At 37.2% G+C, this 18,122-nt stretch overlaps 1 protein-coding gene across 2 annotated transcripts in view; it reads left to right on the top strand.

The window, feature by feature from the left end:
- aff2 (AF4/FMR2 family, member 2) overlaps positions 1-18,122 on the top strand; it is a 226,858-nt gene that overhangs the window by 137,559 nt on the left and 71,177 nt on the right. The window contains exons 5-7 of one of the 2 annotated variants that reach the window (XM_058798019.1): positions 3,467-3,553; positions 6,669-6,702; positions 6,910-6,946. In XM_058798019.1, coding sequence (XP_058654002.1) covers positions 3,467-3,553; positions 6,669-6,702; positions 6,910-6,946 — 158 coding nt within the window. Of the gene's footprint in view, positions 1-3,466; positions 3,554-6,668; positions 6,703-6,909; positions 6,965-18,122 lie in introns of both variants that reach the window. The other variant, XM_058798018.1, reaches the window with a different exon arrangement.

The raw sequence follows: 18,122 nt of genomic DNA, 5'->3' as shown, positions 1-18,122 counted from the left end.
TGCTTCTTTCAGAAGTTGCATTATTATTATTATTATTATTATTATTACTCACTGACCCCACAGCAGTGTGCCATGCATTTAGTGCAAACGCTGCATCAAAGCCCATTAGCCCATTTATCTCCTGTTCTCAAAGATGTCCAATAAATGAAGTGATTCTCCATGGAGAGAAAGGCTAATCCATCAGCTCGTTTTCCAAACAGCAGAAAATCCTGATCCAGGCTCATGCACACATTCCCATTACATATAACTTAAGGGTCATAAAACATCTAGAACAGAGCCAGGTTGAGCAGATTTGCAACTTTAGTTGGATGCAGCTGGATGTTACAGTGCCTCAGAATATATTAATGCCAAATGTGCAGGATTAATGATAATAAATGACAATGATGATGATGGTGGTGGTGGTAATAATATCCGGATTAAAATCATTGTTTTTATGTTAGTGGTTTATGTTTTTATATGTAAACAATATTATACTTTATACTGTGAGTTAATGTAGTTAGTGTTCATCTGGCAGATCCTGAGCGGATCATGAATATTTTGCAGCATGTCACTTGACTGCGAGGCATGTGTAAATCAGATGAGAGCATGCAGGCACTCTTTAACCACTTAACACACTGTTTCATGTGTAACGAGATGTTCCTGTCGGTCAAACTTCTGTGCATAGAATAGAAGTTTATGAATGTTGCATTAGATATATATATCAAAAGCTGCAGGACCTTTTCTCAGAACTGGTTTCCCTTTTATGAGCCATTCTTGCAATAACTTTTAATCAACCGGTGATTTTAGATTATGAGATCAGTTCTCCTCAAGTTCACACAGGTGTTCTAGCAGACTAACCACAGAATCATATTAACTTTCAACATGATCCACTAAAGTATTACTTAAACACTTGTCTTAGTTTTAAACTGTATCCATTATTTTATTATTTGAAATTGTACATATTTCTTTGTGTTTGAAAAGTGTGTACTTTCTTCCTTAAAAAAAAAAAAAAACATTTATACATAGTTGGAGAAATTTTGCATTACATCACTTGCCGTCAGAATGAATGGGTGCCGTCAGAATGAGAGTCCAAACAGCTGATAAATAATTCAAAAGTAATGCTTGTTTGTAAGAAACAAATCAATCAAGAGATTTTGACTTTAAACCAGTGCTTCTGACCCAAATAGGAGTCTAAAATACATACGCTCTTAAAAATAAAGGTGCTTAAAAGGTTCTTCACAGTGATGCCATTGAAGAACCATTTTTGGTTCCACAAAGAACCATTCAGTCAAAGTTTCTTTAAAGAACCATATCATTCTTACCTTTTTATAATTTGAAAAACCTTCTTTTGCCACAAAGAACCTTTTGTGAAACATTTAGACAAAAAGTTTATTCTATGGCATCGTGAAGCACCTTTATTTTTTAGAGTGTAATAACGCTTCCTTCAGTGAAAAACTCCCAACAACTCCAAAATTAGTTTTTTCCTCTCACATCAAAATCCACAACATATTTGTGTAGGACTGTTTTGGGCTGTTTAAACGGTGCTTGATCTGTGCATATTTATCTCCTGATTCAGGCGAGACAACTTTTTCACTGGAGGAAGCAATATTATGAATTATACTTTGTCCAGAAGCGACAGTTAAAACTCCTTAAGGGGATACTCCACCCCAAAATGAAAATTTTGTCATTAATCACTTACCCCCATGTCGTTCCAAACCCGTAAAAGCTTAGTTCGTCTTCGGAACACAATTTAAGATATTTTGGATGAAAACCATGAGGTTGTGACTGTCCCATTGACTGCCAAGTAAATTACACTGTCAAGGCCCAGAAAAGTATAAAAAACAGTGGAAATCAGTGGTTCAATCTGAATTTTATGAAGCGACGAGAATACTTTTTGTACACAAAGAAAATAAAAATAACGACATTTATCCAACAATCCGTCTCCTCTCTGTGTCAGTGTAGCGCCATTTTGGTGAGCATCCGATGGACGCAAAGTGCGTACACTATTCTCTGTCATCAGTAACGCATGGATATGTATTGTACGTTTATTTACGCTTTGATTTGAATGAAAACTGCGTATCCATGTGTTACTGATGACAGAGAATAGCGTACGCACTTTGCATCCATCGGATGCTCACCAAAATGGCGCGACGCTGACACAGAGAGATAGAGAGGATACGAATTGTTGAATAAATGTCGTTATTTTTATTTTCTTAGTGTACAAAAAGTATTCTCTTTTATACTTTTCTGGGCCTTGACAGTGTAATTTCCTTGGCAGTCAATGGGACAGTCACAAACCTCCTGGTTTTCATCCAAAACATCTTAAATTGTGTTCCGAAGACGAACGAAGCTTTTACGGGTTTGGAACGACATGGGGGTAAGTGATTAATAACAAAATTTTCATTTTGGGGTGGAGTATCCCTTTAATGCATTTTTTTCTTACAAACACACAACTTTTTCACTTTGCAAGACATTAGCTATTTGACGGACTGGAGTGGTGTGGATTGCTTGTGGATTATTGTGATGTTTTTATCAGCTGTTTGGACTCTCATTCTGACGGCACCCATTCACTGCAGAGGATCCGTTGGTGGACATGTGATGTAATGCTAAATATCAGATGAAGAAGAACTATTTTTTTTTGCGTGAACTATTCCTTTAAGCATAACTTAAACACTTCTTGACTTCCACTGTATCATTGTGAATGAAGATAAAGGACCATAAAAATCAAAGGTAAAGGAAAATACATACCTCATCTTTAGTATGTAATACGAATGTAGCAGTTTACTAACATTTTTAAGTACACTAAAGGTTGTCGGAAAGAAATGTTTCCCATCTGAACACAGATATGTGTGGGATGTATAGCTGAGCTGTCCGAGAAGCGTAAGAGTAAACAGTCTCTGATCCGGCCTGCTCGTGTTTGGATAACCTTGTTTGGCTCCAGGAGCAACGCTCCGTTGCTTTTAATAAATTTCATTTGCAACTCAAAGCTTCCACCGCCATGCCTCGCCCCCACTGAAGCTCGGAGAAATGAATGGATTTTGTGTGCATTTTTCTGGAATGTAATAACACAGGTTTTCTTGGGAGAGAGTGTGCCGGAGATTTCACAGTATTCCTGCGTGTGATGTCATTAGGCAAGATGGCAGTTCACTTGAAAGAAAGTTTCATAAATAACTCTCTTCTGAGGGATTATCTGTGATTATTTGGCATCGTAATTTTCGGTGTCACTTCTGATAATTGAACAAGATGATTGTTCATGTACTTCTGCTCTTAGAATACCTTCATCACTTTTCCCACCGGATGTTGATAATTGATAAAATTGTGTGTCTTATGTTATTTATTTTCATAAAGTTGCTCATTGCTCTCTTCGCTTCTGCATCTCTGATTATGTTTAGCTTTGAATTTGAATCTTTGCTCACATGTTGATAATCTATCAATCTCTCTATCTGTCTGTGTTATTATCATAACTATTATTGTGTTATTGTTGTAGGAGATGACCCACTCCTGGCCTCCACCTCTCACTGCCATCCACACACCAGGCAAAGCTGAACAAACTAAGTTTCCCATCCCTTCAAAGGTGGGCTGCTTCTCTTTCTTTCTCCCTCTGTGCCTTTGAACTATTTATACTAAATGGACTTCATCAACATTACAGCGCATTAGTCAACATTACTGAGTTAATACAAAGTATCAAACGGTGGGCGAGAGAGCTCAACCCACTGCAACTTCAGAAAACACATGCAGATTTAGAAAACTACTTCGTCAATTTTACAACACGCGCACTGCAAATGCTCAAAACACAAACAAATAAAGAAACGCACTGCAAATAGAAAAAAAAAAAAAAAACGCCTGCAAATTAAGAAAACAACTTCATCAATTTGAAAACACACGCTACAAATGCTCAAAACACAAACAAAGAAATGCACTGCAAAAAAAAAAAAAAAAACGCCTGCAAATTAAGAAATCAACTTCATCTATTTGAAAACACACGCGCTACAAATGCTCAAAACACAAACAAATAAAGAAACGCGCTGAAAATAGAAAAAAAACGCCTGCAAATTAAGAAGTCAACTTCATCTATTTGAAAACACACGTGCTACAAATGCTCAAAACACAAACAAATAAAGAAATGCACTGCAAATAGAAAAAAACGCCTGCAAATTAAGAAAACAACTTCATCAATTTGAAAACACACGCACTACAAATGCTCAAAACACAAGCAAATAAAGAAACGCACTGAAAATAGAAAAAAAAATTAAAAACACCTGCAAATTAAGAAATCAACTTCATCTATTTGAAAACACACGTGCTACAAATGCTCAAAACACAAACAAATAAAGAAACGCGCTGCAAATTTTATTTGGTTGTGTTGTGAGCATTTGCAGCCCCTGCTGTGAAATTGATGAAAATGTTTTGTTTTTTTAACGCGTTGAGCTTTCTCGGCCACCGTAGTATCATGACATAAAATGCTATTGCTAATTATAGGGCTAACAAAGCAAGCCGTTGATATTCTTCAGAATGTTTCTGGCTTTGTTTAAAAACCTAGTGAGCTGTCTAGCCTCATTTGTAACTAAACCTGATTCAAAACACTTTAAATAGGCAGCAACTCCACACACATACTGCTTCTCACAAGAGAAAGCATTAGTGTAATTTTGTGTTAGCTAACAAAATCTATCGGTAACACTTTATTTTAGGGTTTCTTAACTAGTTGCTTATTAGCATGCATGTTATTAGAATATTAGCCATTTATTAGTAGTAATTAAGCACATATTAATGCCTTATTCTACATGACCTTATTCTGCATCCCTAATCCTACCCCATACCTAAACTTAACAACTACCGCACTAACTATTAATAAGCAGCAAATTAGGAATTTATTGATGGAAAAGTCGTAGTTAATAGTGAATAAGTGTTCCCTATTCTAAAGTGTTACAAATCTATCAATAAAAATACACAGCACACAATAATTTAGAGTAAAATAGTAATTTACCAAGTTTGAAATACTGTTATTTATACGTCTCGCTATTGAATGAATTAGAGTACATATATTAAAGTGTCCCTATTATGGGTTATGAAAGGTTCATGTTTTGGTTTTGGGAGTCCCCAACAACAGGTTGACATGCATGCAAGGTCAAAAAATTTGAAAAATATGCATTGGGTCTGCATGCGCAATATGCTAATGTTTCATGTTGATGTCAACACGAAACAGCTTGGGATTCGTTTTAAAAACGACTCGTTTCAAAGATTCAGATTTGACTCTTTCTTTTGAGAGACAATAACTTTATACACGGTGCACTTTCAGATTTAAAACTTTGCAGGATGTTTTCATTCACTTAGAGCTGTGTTACACGTAATAGGGGCACTTTAATAATTGACATTTCTGTTGTTTTGTTCTCTGTCTTGAATTTATTATTTTCACAGTGCAGTGCATTCTGGGATTTAGGGTCATTGCTAGTATCATGCTCTATTTTTAAGTTACAGAAAGAGATAATTAAGCTTTTTAAAATGTATTTTTTTAGTTTTTATAAGATATACTTTTAACATTAAATGTTAAAAATGTTGCTTTTGGATACATGGATAAAATTTAGCCGTAAAAAATTATTTTAAGGTGTCCTTGTTACACGCTACATGTACTTACTATTATAATAAAAATAAATTATGCATAATTACATGCAAGTATCCCTAAGCCAAACCCCAATCCTACACCTAACCATATAGTAAGTACATGTAGTTTAATAATAGTATTACTCAGTACTTAAATGTATAATTACACTGTAACAAGGACTACATAATTTATATAATTTAATCTTTTAGCTTTATCAATACATTTTAATTTTCCACATTTAATACTCTCTGGTGGTGTTTTTATATATATATATATGCCCTCACACACTCTTTATACTCTGGGAAACTCTGATAAAAGTCAAAAACAAAAGATGTTCTTCATTTTTCTGAGCAGACTTTGAGCTCTTGTCATAACGTCTGTTTATCAGTCTCCACCGGATGTCATTTGACAGACATCCTGAGATAAGCAATGTCATTAGCATGATGTCAAAATGTATTTACCTCTCAGCTGCTTTGAGGCAACGTGTGACCCATGTTACTTCTGATAGTTATGTAACTCTGTGCAGCCAGTTATTCTGCTGTCTATTAGAAAACAGGTTAAACAGTTTAATCACATTTACAGTATGCTTTAAAAATAATACTACAGAGTTTTAGAACGATATTTTAAATTGAAATAACAAGCCTGCTAAAAACCATTGTGCGAGTAAGTACTGGACTTTCTACTCGAGTTCCCTTCAAATCCCATGATGCTCTTTTCTCTCTGCTATGGTGTCCGCTATTTGTCTCTTAACATGACATGGTCTGAATCTCATGAGTTGGCTTGGATGACATGCTAATAATACTCTGACTCTATAAATCCATCTGTGATGGTGGCATCGGCGGGCGCAGACGTCTCTCCTCCGTACCTGCTCGAGTGTGATTTGTGTGCCTGCTCTAATTGTATTAGTGTAAAATCAATTAAAGCTATCAGCAGAACTATTTCCCATCTGTAGCTGCTCCATGTGATTTAATGCACAGAATGTAGCATTTTTTTTTTTTGCAGTCGGATGTTGTTATTATGTTGTATTATGTATTTTTTTTTTATAATGTTGACTTTCAATATATAATTTTTTTTTTTAATTATTTTGCAGGATTCCCAGCATGTGACCTCAGGATACAATGGGAGTAAGGAACATTTTACTTCTTCAAGTCACATTTTAGCTCATGCCAAATTCAACATCAAGCAGTACTGACAAAAAAGCAATAAAATTCTGATTTCCAATAAAAGGAATGCTGTGTTATTGACACATTGTATTCTGTGCCAGATTGCTGGTATTTGGACGTGTGCAGTCAAACCTGTTCTCTAATATTTCCATGAAATTCTTTTCACAGAACGCTGCAATGTTTCCAGTAATAAGCCTGCATCCAAGTCAGTACCACAGAAGTCGTGAGTATTCATTTGATGAATTATTTGAGGGAGTACCCCTGGGTGGAAAGAGAGTGTGTGTGTGAGAGAGAGAGAGAGAGAGAGAGAGAGATAGAGAGAGAGAGGGAGTATGTTCATAGTCTTTGCTTTGTTCCCGTGTAAAACATTTCCCAGTGAGGCACGTCTGGTCAATTCCCAGCTGAGGGGAAAAGGCAGTCTTCACCAACAAACATTACAATTGGTGGTCCTTCACTTTAACCCTTTCTTAGACTTACTCTGATATATTTAACAACACTTTATTCAATATCTATGATATGGCATTGACTGAAGGACACAAGTTATATACTACTTAACAGAGTGTGTCGCATTTTCATCATATGTTTTATTTATTTTTGTTGTGCAATATAAATTTTCCATGGTATTTTGTTCAGGCATCTTAAGAGGAACATTATACATTGCATTATTTATTTTCATAGAAAAACATTACTTACTTCTGGTAAGTAAAACTGTAATGCTTAAAGGAACTTTGATTATCAAACAAAGAGTTTGGAGATTAATCAAATAATTAATGAATGTTATTTTTACAAAAAATTAACCAACATTGCTAATACAGTGATTATTTTAATGTATTTTAATGTTTGTTATTGTTTGGTTGTTTTTTGAGAATTAAGTTTGCAGCTCTGCAAAAATATTAGGTATTTTGTCTTGTTTCCAGAAATATCCTAAAAACAAAATGAAATTACTTGAGAAGGAAAATGCCATCATAACTAGTTTATGTTGCTTTGTTAATTACCATAAATCTAACAAATATTACCTGTTTATTTAGGAGTTTAGTGAGGTTTATAATTTAAGCAAAACATATAATACACATTAAATGAAAAAAAAGAGATGTTTTCTTTTTTTCCACATTTTTCCTTTGTGTTAGTCAATATTTATGATGTTGACTTCTTGACACTAGATTTCTCATTGTAATCCCACTCTTTTCTCTAACATTTCTTCTAACATTATATTTAGCATTGAGCAACATTTAACAGCCTGATTCAAAGCTTGTGCTTTCTCCTTTTACGTCTACTTTGTTGATAGCAAAAATTAGAAAAAGTGTATGGGAAGCTGGCAGTTGTTTGCTATAATTTTTAAGTATATTTCATATATTTTTCTTATTAGCAGCCAAATTTAGGTCAGTTAATGTGAATATTTTCTAACCTCTTCAAAAGCATGTTTCTAAACAGCTATGACAAAGTCAAACAAATGAAAGTGTGGCAGAGAGTGTGTGTGTCAGTTTGGAGAGGCAGCGATGGGGTGATACTGCAAACAATAGCTGGAGGAATGCTGCATTGTTTACTCGTGGAAGCCACTTAAAGGCTGCAGTTATCTGCTGATCTGGCCCCAGTCTCTGATATGTCATTTTCTCTTCATTCCTGAGACCCAGAGCAAGCCTTGAGCGCCGCTCTTCGTGTTTACTGCATGCCGTTCACATATCCCACTGTCTTCTTACACTACTCCATTATTCCTTTGCTGCTGCTCAGAATCACTCCGCCTGTATTCGTCTCAATTATGTGCCAGATATTTGAAAGGTCTTAAATGATTTAACCAGTCCAAATGTTTAGGGATGCAGTCTTCAGGGTAAGAACATTTATGTCAATACTGGCTTTGTCCTCGAGAGCTGAGTGCATGAACTTAGGCTGAATGTTTGAATTGTACTGAAGGCAGAAATGAATATCAGGAAATATCATGCTGACAGAAATGTTACATGATATTGAACAGTTTTTGCATTGCTGAATGTCAAAGGGGGGCAACGAATGCGAGAACTGGTCTGTCGCCTTTGTGCCATCGGTGTAAACACAAAATGCTTTAATCAACAGATTTTTTTCCGTCAAGTCAAAATTTATTTAATCGACAGTACTAAAACCTAAAAATGATTCACTGAATCGTTCACTCACCCTTATGTCATTCCAAACCCGTATGAGTTTCTTTCTTCTGCTGAACACAAAAGAAAATATTTTGAAGAGTGTGGGAAACTAAACAGTTGCTGGTCCCTATTGACTTCCATAATATTTCATAATATTGAGGTCAATGGGGACCAGCAACTGTTTGGTTACCAACATTCTACGTAACAAAATGAGAACCAGCAACTGTTGACTTCCATATAATTTTGGTAACCAAACAGTTGTTGGTCCCCATTGACTTGCATAGTATTTCATACTATGGAGGTCAATGGGGACCAGCAACTGTTGTTGGTCCATATTGATTTCCTTAGTATTTCAGGTCAATGGGGAGCTTCAACTGTTTGGTTACCAACATTCTATGGGTGTCAACATTTGCTGGTCCCTATTGACTTCCATAATATTTCATAGTATGTAGGTCAGTGGGGACCAGCAACAGTTTGGGTAATCACATTTTATGGAAGAAAATGGGGACCAACAACTGTTGACTTCCATAGAATGTTGGTAACCAAACAGTTGCTGGTCCCCATTGACATTTATAGTATTTCATACTATGGAGGTCAATGGGGACCAACAAGTGTGGTTGGTCCTTATTGACTTCCATAGTATGAAATAATATAAATGTCAATGGGGGACTAGCAACTGTTTGGTTAGTCAACATTTTATTTTATGATCATTTTATTTGACTTCCACAGAATGTTGGTGACCAAACAGTCGCTCGTCCCCATTGACAAACGTATTTTATATTATAGAGGTCAATGGGGACCATTGGGGACCAGCAAGTGTTTTTGGTCCATATTGACGTCCATAGTATTTCATCCTACAGAGGTCAATGGGGATTTGCAGATGTTGGTAACCAAACAGTTGCTGGTTCCTATTGACTTCCATAGAATTTCATCCTACAGAGGTCAATGGGGATTTGCAGATGTTGGTAACCAAACAGTTGCTGGTTCCTATTGACTTCCATAGAATTTCATCCTACAGAGGTCAATGGGGATTTGCAGCTGTTCGGTTACTAACATTCTTCAAAATAGCTTATTTTGTGTTCAGCAGAAGAAAGAAAGTGCCCCTTTAAATTACAACCACTTATGGATCCACTAGTGAGCTTTATAATATTGTTGAATTGCTTCTAGACGTTGACATTATGTAACACTTTTCAGTAAGTGTTGTTAACTCTTCAAGTCCCATAACCTCGGGCAATAATGTTTCTCACTCTACCACACAGATACCTCAAGACTAACATGGATGATTCAGATATGCCATCTTATAAACCTTTAGCACTTGAATCTCTCCCACTTGAGCCACAATCATCCATTAGGTGGATAGTACAGAGGCTTTAATTTGAAGTTTACCGTGGTGAGGAGTCGTAAAACGGCACTTTTCCTCGGCGGATCGGCCATTTTGTAACCTCCTTGCGAGTGCCGGTGATCAGTGGTGTAATTTACTCGGAGCCTGATATTAGTCACACTCAACTGGCGCTTTTCCCATCGTCTGTGAGAGCACACCAGAGAATATGGGCTAGAGTCAAACACAGACAGGGCCGCAAGCCAAGGATAGCCTCTACTGCTAGATTAGATATTCTCAGGGATGTCGCTCTGCTCACACGTTCTGCTTGAGGATATTATTATGGTGTTATGTTCCACTATGGAATATTGGATTTATGGCAATCTGTGTGTTTTATTTTGACCAGCATCTTCCCTTAGGCAACACACTACAGGCAAAGCCAATGTTTTTCATGCACTGGTCAATTTTGAGATTTTAGGCTATTTTGCTTTCGTAACTTGACTTATTTTAGACTAGTGGAAAGAAAATACACATTTAAGTGTTTATCTTATTACACTTTATCTATTTTCTCTTTAGATTTAAATTACAATACACATCTTTAAAGGAATACACTAATATATAGCTATAAAATTCACCTGATATACTACACACACAACATTTTGAAGAATGTTTGTAACCAAACTGTTGCTGGTAGCCATACTACCATAGTATTTTTTTTCCCCCATACTATGGATGTCAATGTCTACCGTCAACTGTTCAGTTACCAACATTCTTCAAAATATCTTCTTTTGTGCTCAACAGAAACTCGTATGGGTTTGGAACAAGTAGTTGCACTCTGATGACAAAATGTTCATTTTTGGGTGAATTATCTCTTTAATGCCAGAGACGGTGCAGTGAGACATTTTATATCTGTATTTAGAGAGAGTTTTCATTCAGCTGATTGTCATACAGTACACAAAAGCCTGTCTGATTACTCCTTCATTAAATAGGCACATTATACAGCATTCATCTCACATGAAGTCAACTCAGGGAGTCATAAAACTTTAATTGATTAGGCTTAATTAGTCATCAGAAGGAAGGGCAGAGGAGAGCGGTAAGTGCTCTCTTCATGATGGAAATGGTTGTGGATGGTCTTCAGCTTTGGTATCTAATGATGCCAAGATGCTCTGAACTGCTGCAGCCTCAAAGTCAGAGGTTGATCAGACAGCCTTTCCAGCATCCAGATCTGTATTAAGACTAAAGGCCCATTCACACCAAGGACAATAACTATAACGATAACAATAAAGATATAGTTCTAAAAATCGTTCTCAATATTAAAGAATAGGAGAGTCCACACTACAGCTATAACGATAAAGGCACTGAGAAACAATATCGATGGAATCACTTTCAGAACGATTTTTTCCAGCTGATGAACGATACAAACATTGACAGCTAATCAGAATCCATACTGCTGTAATGTACTTGAGAATTTAAAGCGGCAGACGCACGTGTGCTTAGAATAAACAGACGATATCGTTTGCTGGTGTGGACACTAATGTCGTTATCTTTATAGTTATCGTTCTTGGTGTGAACGGGGCTTAAGAGCATTGTGGCAAACATTCTTAGGCAAGGAAGAGGATGAACTTATTTTAAACCATTCCATAGGAGAGAAAATTACAAGATATCATTAATGCACTACCGTTCACATTTTTGTGGACAGTAACTGTGTTTTATTGAGCAAGATGCATTACCAACTAACCAAAAATGGTAATAAAGGCAATAAAATAATTAAAGTGGCAATAAGATTTCAAATAAATGCTGCTTTTGTGAACTTTATATTCATCAATGAATCCTGATACAAAAATGTATCACGGATTCCATAAAAAAAAAAAAAATGAAGCAGCTGTTTCCATCACTTATAATAATAAGAAATGTTTTTTGAGCTGTAAATCAGCATATAAATGTTATGATTTCAGAAGGGTCATGTTACACTGAAGACTGGAGTAATACAGAAATTATTGGAATAAATAATAATAATAATAAATTATAATAATAATTCACAATATTGCTATTTTACTGTATTTTGTATCAAATAAATCCAGTATAATAACATTAAAAACATACAAAAAAATCGACCCCACAGTTTTGAACAACAGTGTATATACAGTATGTTTTTGGCATCATAAAAAGTAAAATAGAATAGAATAGAATAGAATAGAATAGAATAGAATAGAATAGAATAGACCATCATGTTCAGATTCTGTAATCTAGATAATACAAGCTCAAACATTTATTATTCCTTCTTCCAAAACCAAATTATCTGAACTTCTGTATCCACATTAAATGCACATCTCGTTTGTCGATTTTGATTTTCAGATTTGTGTCTGTTTTTATTCCACAAACTTCTGACACAAAGTCGAAATTTAAATAAAACATAAATAAGAACCTTCTAAACTAATTGAAAATTAATAATTAAAACAGTCAATCTAAGTGAACTGTGGAAGAACTACTTTTGAGCAATACAGTGTTCCTCTGGGATGACCACACAGTGAAAAGACATCTGTTATTATTGATGATGTGACATGGTTAACAGGTTTGAACGAAGCATTGTAAGCATTTTTTTCTTCCTCCATATAAAACACTGCTGATGTCTTCATGTCCAAGCATACATTTGAATTCACGGCATGCAAAGGGGTTTCTTTTATCCCTTTTAGACAGCACTTCTGAAAGACTATGACATTCCCTCAGCGGTGAAGATAAACACAGACAACAGATTCTCTGCTCTTGAGGAGAAAAGAGAGGGAACCCAGACGCGAGGTGGGGGGAGGTGCTTTTTCATCACAAACATTAACATAGACTCTTGATGTGACACTCCAGTCAGCTCTGAATCTGAGTCGGAAGTGGCTCCAGGCCAAGGTAAACAACCCGCTGGACAGAGCGAGACAGGACAGGGGAGGTTGTGTGAGGATGAATGGGACAGGCTGGAGGTGGAAGCAGCCCTCTGGAGCACTCGTCCATCAGGGGCTCCTTAATCAAAGTTTTCCTAGGGTGGAGGACGGGAGGAGAGGGGTGTTGCCTTTGCACTTCCCACTGCTATGTGTGCTTTTCCACCCCCAACAGTTTATTTTTATTTTTTTTCCTGTTTAATCTCAGCATGTTTCACTCTGTGCCTTCAGTCCAACAGTGAGGACTGTTTCAGTAGCAGCCAAGATGGCAGTAATTCCTGTAATTAATTCTGAGTCATCTGTGTAGTAATTATTAGTTGTATTACGTTCATACAATACTTTTACCTTGGTTGCGGGTTTAGAAAAAAACAACAACAAAAAAAAAAAAAATATTTGTCTTTGTTTGTATCAACTATAATTTATGGGGATTTATTTATGTGAAAATTCAGGAAAACAGCGTTTATTTATTTATTTAAAACGTGTGTTTATTTATGGGGAAAACTACATTTATTTATTTATTTATTTTGTTTTGTCTATGCCCATACCACCTGACAGATATCACTAAAATAGGTGTCTTGAGAAATCTCAAGATTTGTGGCTTTTACTTTTTTAGCCAATCAGACACATTCTCTGTCTGTCAGTATTTAGGTTTATTGTCAACATTGGGTTGACAATGTGTTTGGAGGATGCGGATTGGCTACATCTTTGCAAAACACTAAAATTAAAATGTTTACGTAGACGTTTTATTGATTATTTTCCCGTAAACGGCACTGATAGTAACAAATAGTAAAACCATGATACTAGTTGTTTACTATGGTGCTAAATGACTAACCATTCATAGCAAGGTATTTTTGATAGTACACTGAAATAATTCAAAGAATGCTATGGTACTATTGTCCGTGTTATAAACCATGATCTGGATGCCTTTGTTAACAATGGTATTACCGTAGTGCTTTTTGAAAGTGTGGCCTGACGTGGATGTATGTGGCAGTTGGGTAGCAGTAGCAGCGTTTGGGACCTTCTCTCTCGAGTTGCTTTCGAGACGTGCATGGTGTTGACAGAACTGGAGCGCTGCTGAGTCTCAGGGCAGTGCTGGCGTGCTCTCGTCTTCCCAGAAAAAACACAATGTGTTTATTTACTGCCGAGCAAGTCCAAGTGCATTTTCATGTACCTGCCTGTGATTGAAACGGTGACTCGGTGTGGATTTTTTTTATAAGGCCTGGATTCATTTCCAAAGGGGCTACAGTAAACAGCTTTACCAGGAGCAGGTTCCTCGGGGACCCTCAGGGAGTGATGGAAACGTTCTTCTATCAGGCCTCGGAAGGAAACGCAAATATGCCGGAGCATGTGTGAATGCCAAGAAGAAATCCCCCTTTTTGTGCTTCACCCTCAGCGTATTAACAGTTTCTCACTTTAAACAAGGTGCCGCGCCGTAAAGCTAACAGATAGGGGGCATTGTTCGTGTAAGGGGAGAGATTTTGTTTATTGTTCTATTAAGAACTATACTGCCCTCAAACTCTATATAAAATCCTGTCATAAACTTACATTTATTGCCCTCTGTTAGCAATATTCATACATATATATACTCTTAGCTCTGCCAGATCAGAACCCCGCTCCCTGTTCACCTCCAAATATTAATTCCAGCATGCTAATGTTGACACGGAGTATGAGGGTGACAGTCACCCACCCTGTCGTTACCCACACACACGATTCCTCTCCAGAGTGCCTCCCCTCCTCCCCCACATCTGGTCGCCTGGCAGCTCGCTGGAGAAAAGGCTTCTATTGTGGAGCTGTCAAAGCGCTAAGCTAAGTGGGCTAAGGGAAAGCTCTCCTTAACAAAGGAGCCTGTCACCATCAAATAACAACAAGAAGAGAGAACCTAGAGGGACACTCTTAAATGGCAATTTGGCACCTACGGTGGTCGCTGTAAAAAAAAAATAAAATAAATAACCAGAGACACATCTAATAATAGTAGTTATGGGGAGGGAGGAGTGTGTGGAAAAACCGGGGGAGTGAGGGGTTATTTTAGAGGTGTGTGACTCGGTGAAAGGGCAAAGTCTGGACCAGGAAAACTGGATCAGTACACTGTCTTTAAGTGACAAGCTATCCTGATGAATGAAGTCACGGTGTCAAGAAGAAGGTCAGGGCACGGGTTTGTTACTGCACCAGTCAAAGGTGTAGGAACACTTCTGTCTGTTTTTGGATGGCATATATGCATGGACTGTTTTCTGATTGTATGATTCGTCACACACAAATCAATATGTGTAATATATTCACCAGAACATGAAGTCCCGTGCAAGTTCCCATGATGCTAAAACAAGTGCTTTTTAAGAAGACCTTGTTGCTGGATTTGTAAAAGTTTCCTGGCAATGAATCTTCAAAATAATTGATAGCAAGAATTAATATTTAGTAAGCTAGTTGTTAAGTTTAGGTATTGGGTATGGGATTTAATGGATCTAAAACATGGTCATGCAGAATAATGTATTAATAAGTGCTTTATTATTACTAATAAGCAATATGCTAGTAATATGCATGCTAATAAGCAACTAGTTAGTTGTGAGAATTGGCCCTTAAAATAAAGTGTTACCAATTAATCTTGACCAATTCAGACATACTGCAACACAACTGCAAGGGTTTGTCATCAAATATATAATCTAATAGTTTGAGGCCATCCAAAAATGTTTGACCTTAACTAGTCATGGAAAAGAAGCTCTAGGACAGCATTCATGATTAAACCTTCAGAGAAGATTATGTGAAACAAACAAACCTAGTTGGTTGGCATGGTTCATTGAAGCAGACTTACATGAGTGAAAATAAAAGACATCTGAAGAGTGAAAGTTGGTCTGGTGGACTGATGAATCTGTATTTCACCCATATTGGTCCAACCCATATTGGAAAGAAGCAGAATCATGATGTGTGGACTGCTGAACAGCTCACCGCCAGCATGGCCATTACTGTCCATTTCATAAACATCATCATCCACCAATATCTGGGGTGTCCAATCCTGCTCCTAGAGAGTCAGTGTCCTGCAGAATTTGGCTCCCAACACATTTGCCTGGAAGTTTTTTAGTAATCCTGAAGCTCTTGATTATCAGGGGTGCGTTTCCCAAAAGTAACTGGCCGTAAGTTCCATCGTTACCAATGCAGTTCAGTGGAACTAACAACCAAAGTTAGGAAACGGTGCTTTTGGGAAACACACCCCAGGACGTGTTTAATTAGGGATTAGAGCTCAATTTTGCATGGCAGTGGCTCTCTAAGGAGTTGGACTGACCACCACTGATCAAGATTATGAACACTTGGTAATTCCATGTCTTTTTAGCAAGATGATGACCCACCTCAATCTTGGAATGACTGCAGAAAAGTCAGGCAAAATGCTAACAAACATCTTTGCGACTGTTGTATTTGGTCAAGGCCAGATTTCTCAGAAATACTTTTATTCTACTGGACTTAAAACCCAAGACATCCTTGAAATTTCTTGAGCGCTGCCTGCAATAACAGTAAAGGCACAAGAGATTTCATTAATGTACATTGTTATTCTCAGGGAGATCTTTACTGCCACTGTCATCTTGTTGTTGCTCACTGGTATCTAGACCTTAAGCTCTTCAAATGATTGTTAAATATGCTTTACACAAAGTTGGAACTGAATTGAACATCGCTACAAGGCTTTTGTGATCATAATTGGCATTTCTGTCAATGCACTTGAATCCCCCTGGAATTTCACATTAGTCATCCATTTGCCTATCAGGTAGCTGGCAGGCAGCTATGGAGACAAGTAGCAGGTGCCTCACAATTTGCAGGATCCCTCTGTGCAACACGCCAAATTTTAGTAATGACCAGCGAGTGTTCCACTCTCACAATTAGGGGAGTATAGCTGGCATGCAGCCCAGAGCCGACCCATGAGACCCCAGAGTCCACCAATGCAAACTACATGACCCGCTCTCTACGGAATGTCCGCTCTGCCCTCCAAAACATCTGTCTGCTCTGCCCGAATATCATTGAAGCAGAGAAAGACACACCAATCTGAACTTGGTCTGAAATTGCACCTTAAGAGTTTGAATAGCCTTTTTCTGGTGCTTTTGGGTATAATTGTCTTCTTTTAAATGAGGTATTGTCTTTTAGATAACCATTTATAATCTGTCAGCTTAACACATGGTTTTTAAGGTCACTGTGTCCCATATATTGCATAAATGCGTTTTGAGTAGTTTTTTTTTTTTTTTTTTTATTCTGTAGGGGCTTTTGCACCGGAGGAACCTTTTCATTTAGTAGTTCCTAGAACTATTGGTGGAAGTTCCCGCTTTTTGGCGTGTTCACACCGCAGGAACTAGGAATGGTTTCAGTACTTCAGAGTAGGGTCTAAAACAGTTCTATAGGAACTGTCAGTGACGTAAGTGTATGTTGATTGGCCAAACGCATACGAAACACAGACTACCCGGCATTTTTAAAAAGCAGTGTAAAAATATTTACTCCACAAACATGGAAAATGGCGATAACGGCATTTAGCTACCTGGTTTCTGCAGTTTTTTGGTTCTTTTCTCAGCCTCTGTGATATGTAACACTGCAAGTTTCCATAGGATATTTTCATGCTCTTTCAATCGCATAAATTGTTTACATTCCTTCTGCATTATCACGAAACCCACGACACACAACAAAAACAACTCGATTCACTGGTTGTTGATGTTTGTAAATGCCACGAATAAAGACGTCACTATCAGCCGCTTCAGAGTTCCTGCTGCAAATTCAACTAGGAAAATGGCCCGAGGAAGAAATTGGTTCTCTAGGAACCACCCTGCTGGCTAGTTCCTAGAACTAACTTCCTAGAACTATCCTAAACTCTGAGCATGAACTTTTTTGATTAACTTTTAGCTCTGGTGGTTTCTTAGTAGCATACTGTGGAAATATGCATATGCTAACAGATTTGTTATGTGGGGGAAAACATCAGAAACATGGAGACTTGTGTACTTGACTGAAATGTACACCAGAATTCTGGAACAGATTTGGTTCATAGCATTTTGGGTCCTTCAAACCCAT

The sequence above is a fragment of the Onychostoma macrolepis genome, chromosome 14 (genome assembly GCF_012432095.1).
Source record: "Onychostoma macrolepis isolate SWU-2019 chromosome 14, ASM1243209v1, whole genome shotgun sequence".
Taxonomy (NCBI): domain Eukaryota; kingdom Metazoa; phylum Chordata; class Actinopteri; order Cypriniformes; family Cyprinidae; genus Onychostoma; species Onychostoma macrolepis.
Note: the sequence above shows the minus strand (reverse complement) of the source record. Positions and strands in the feature narration are given on the sequence as shown.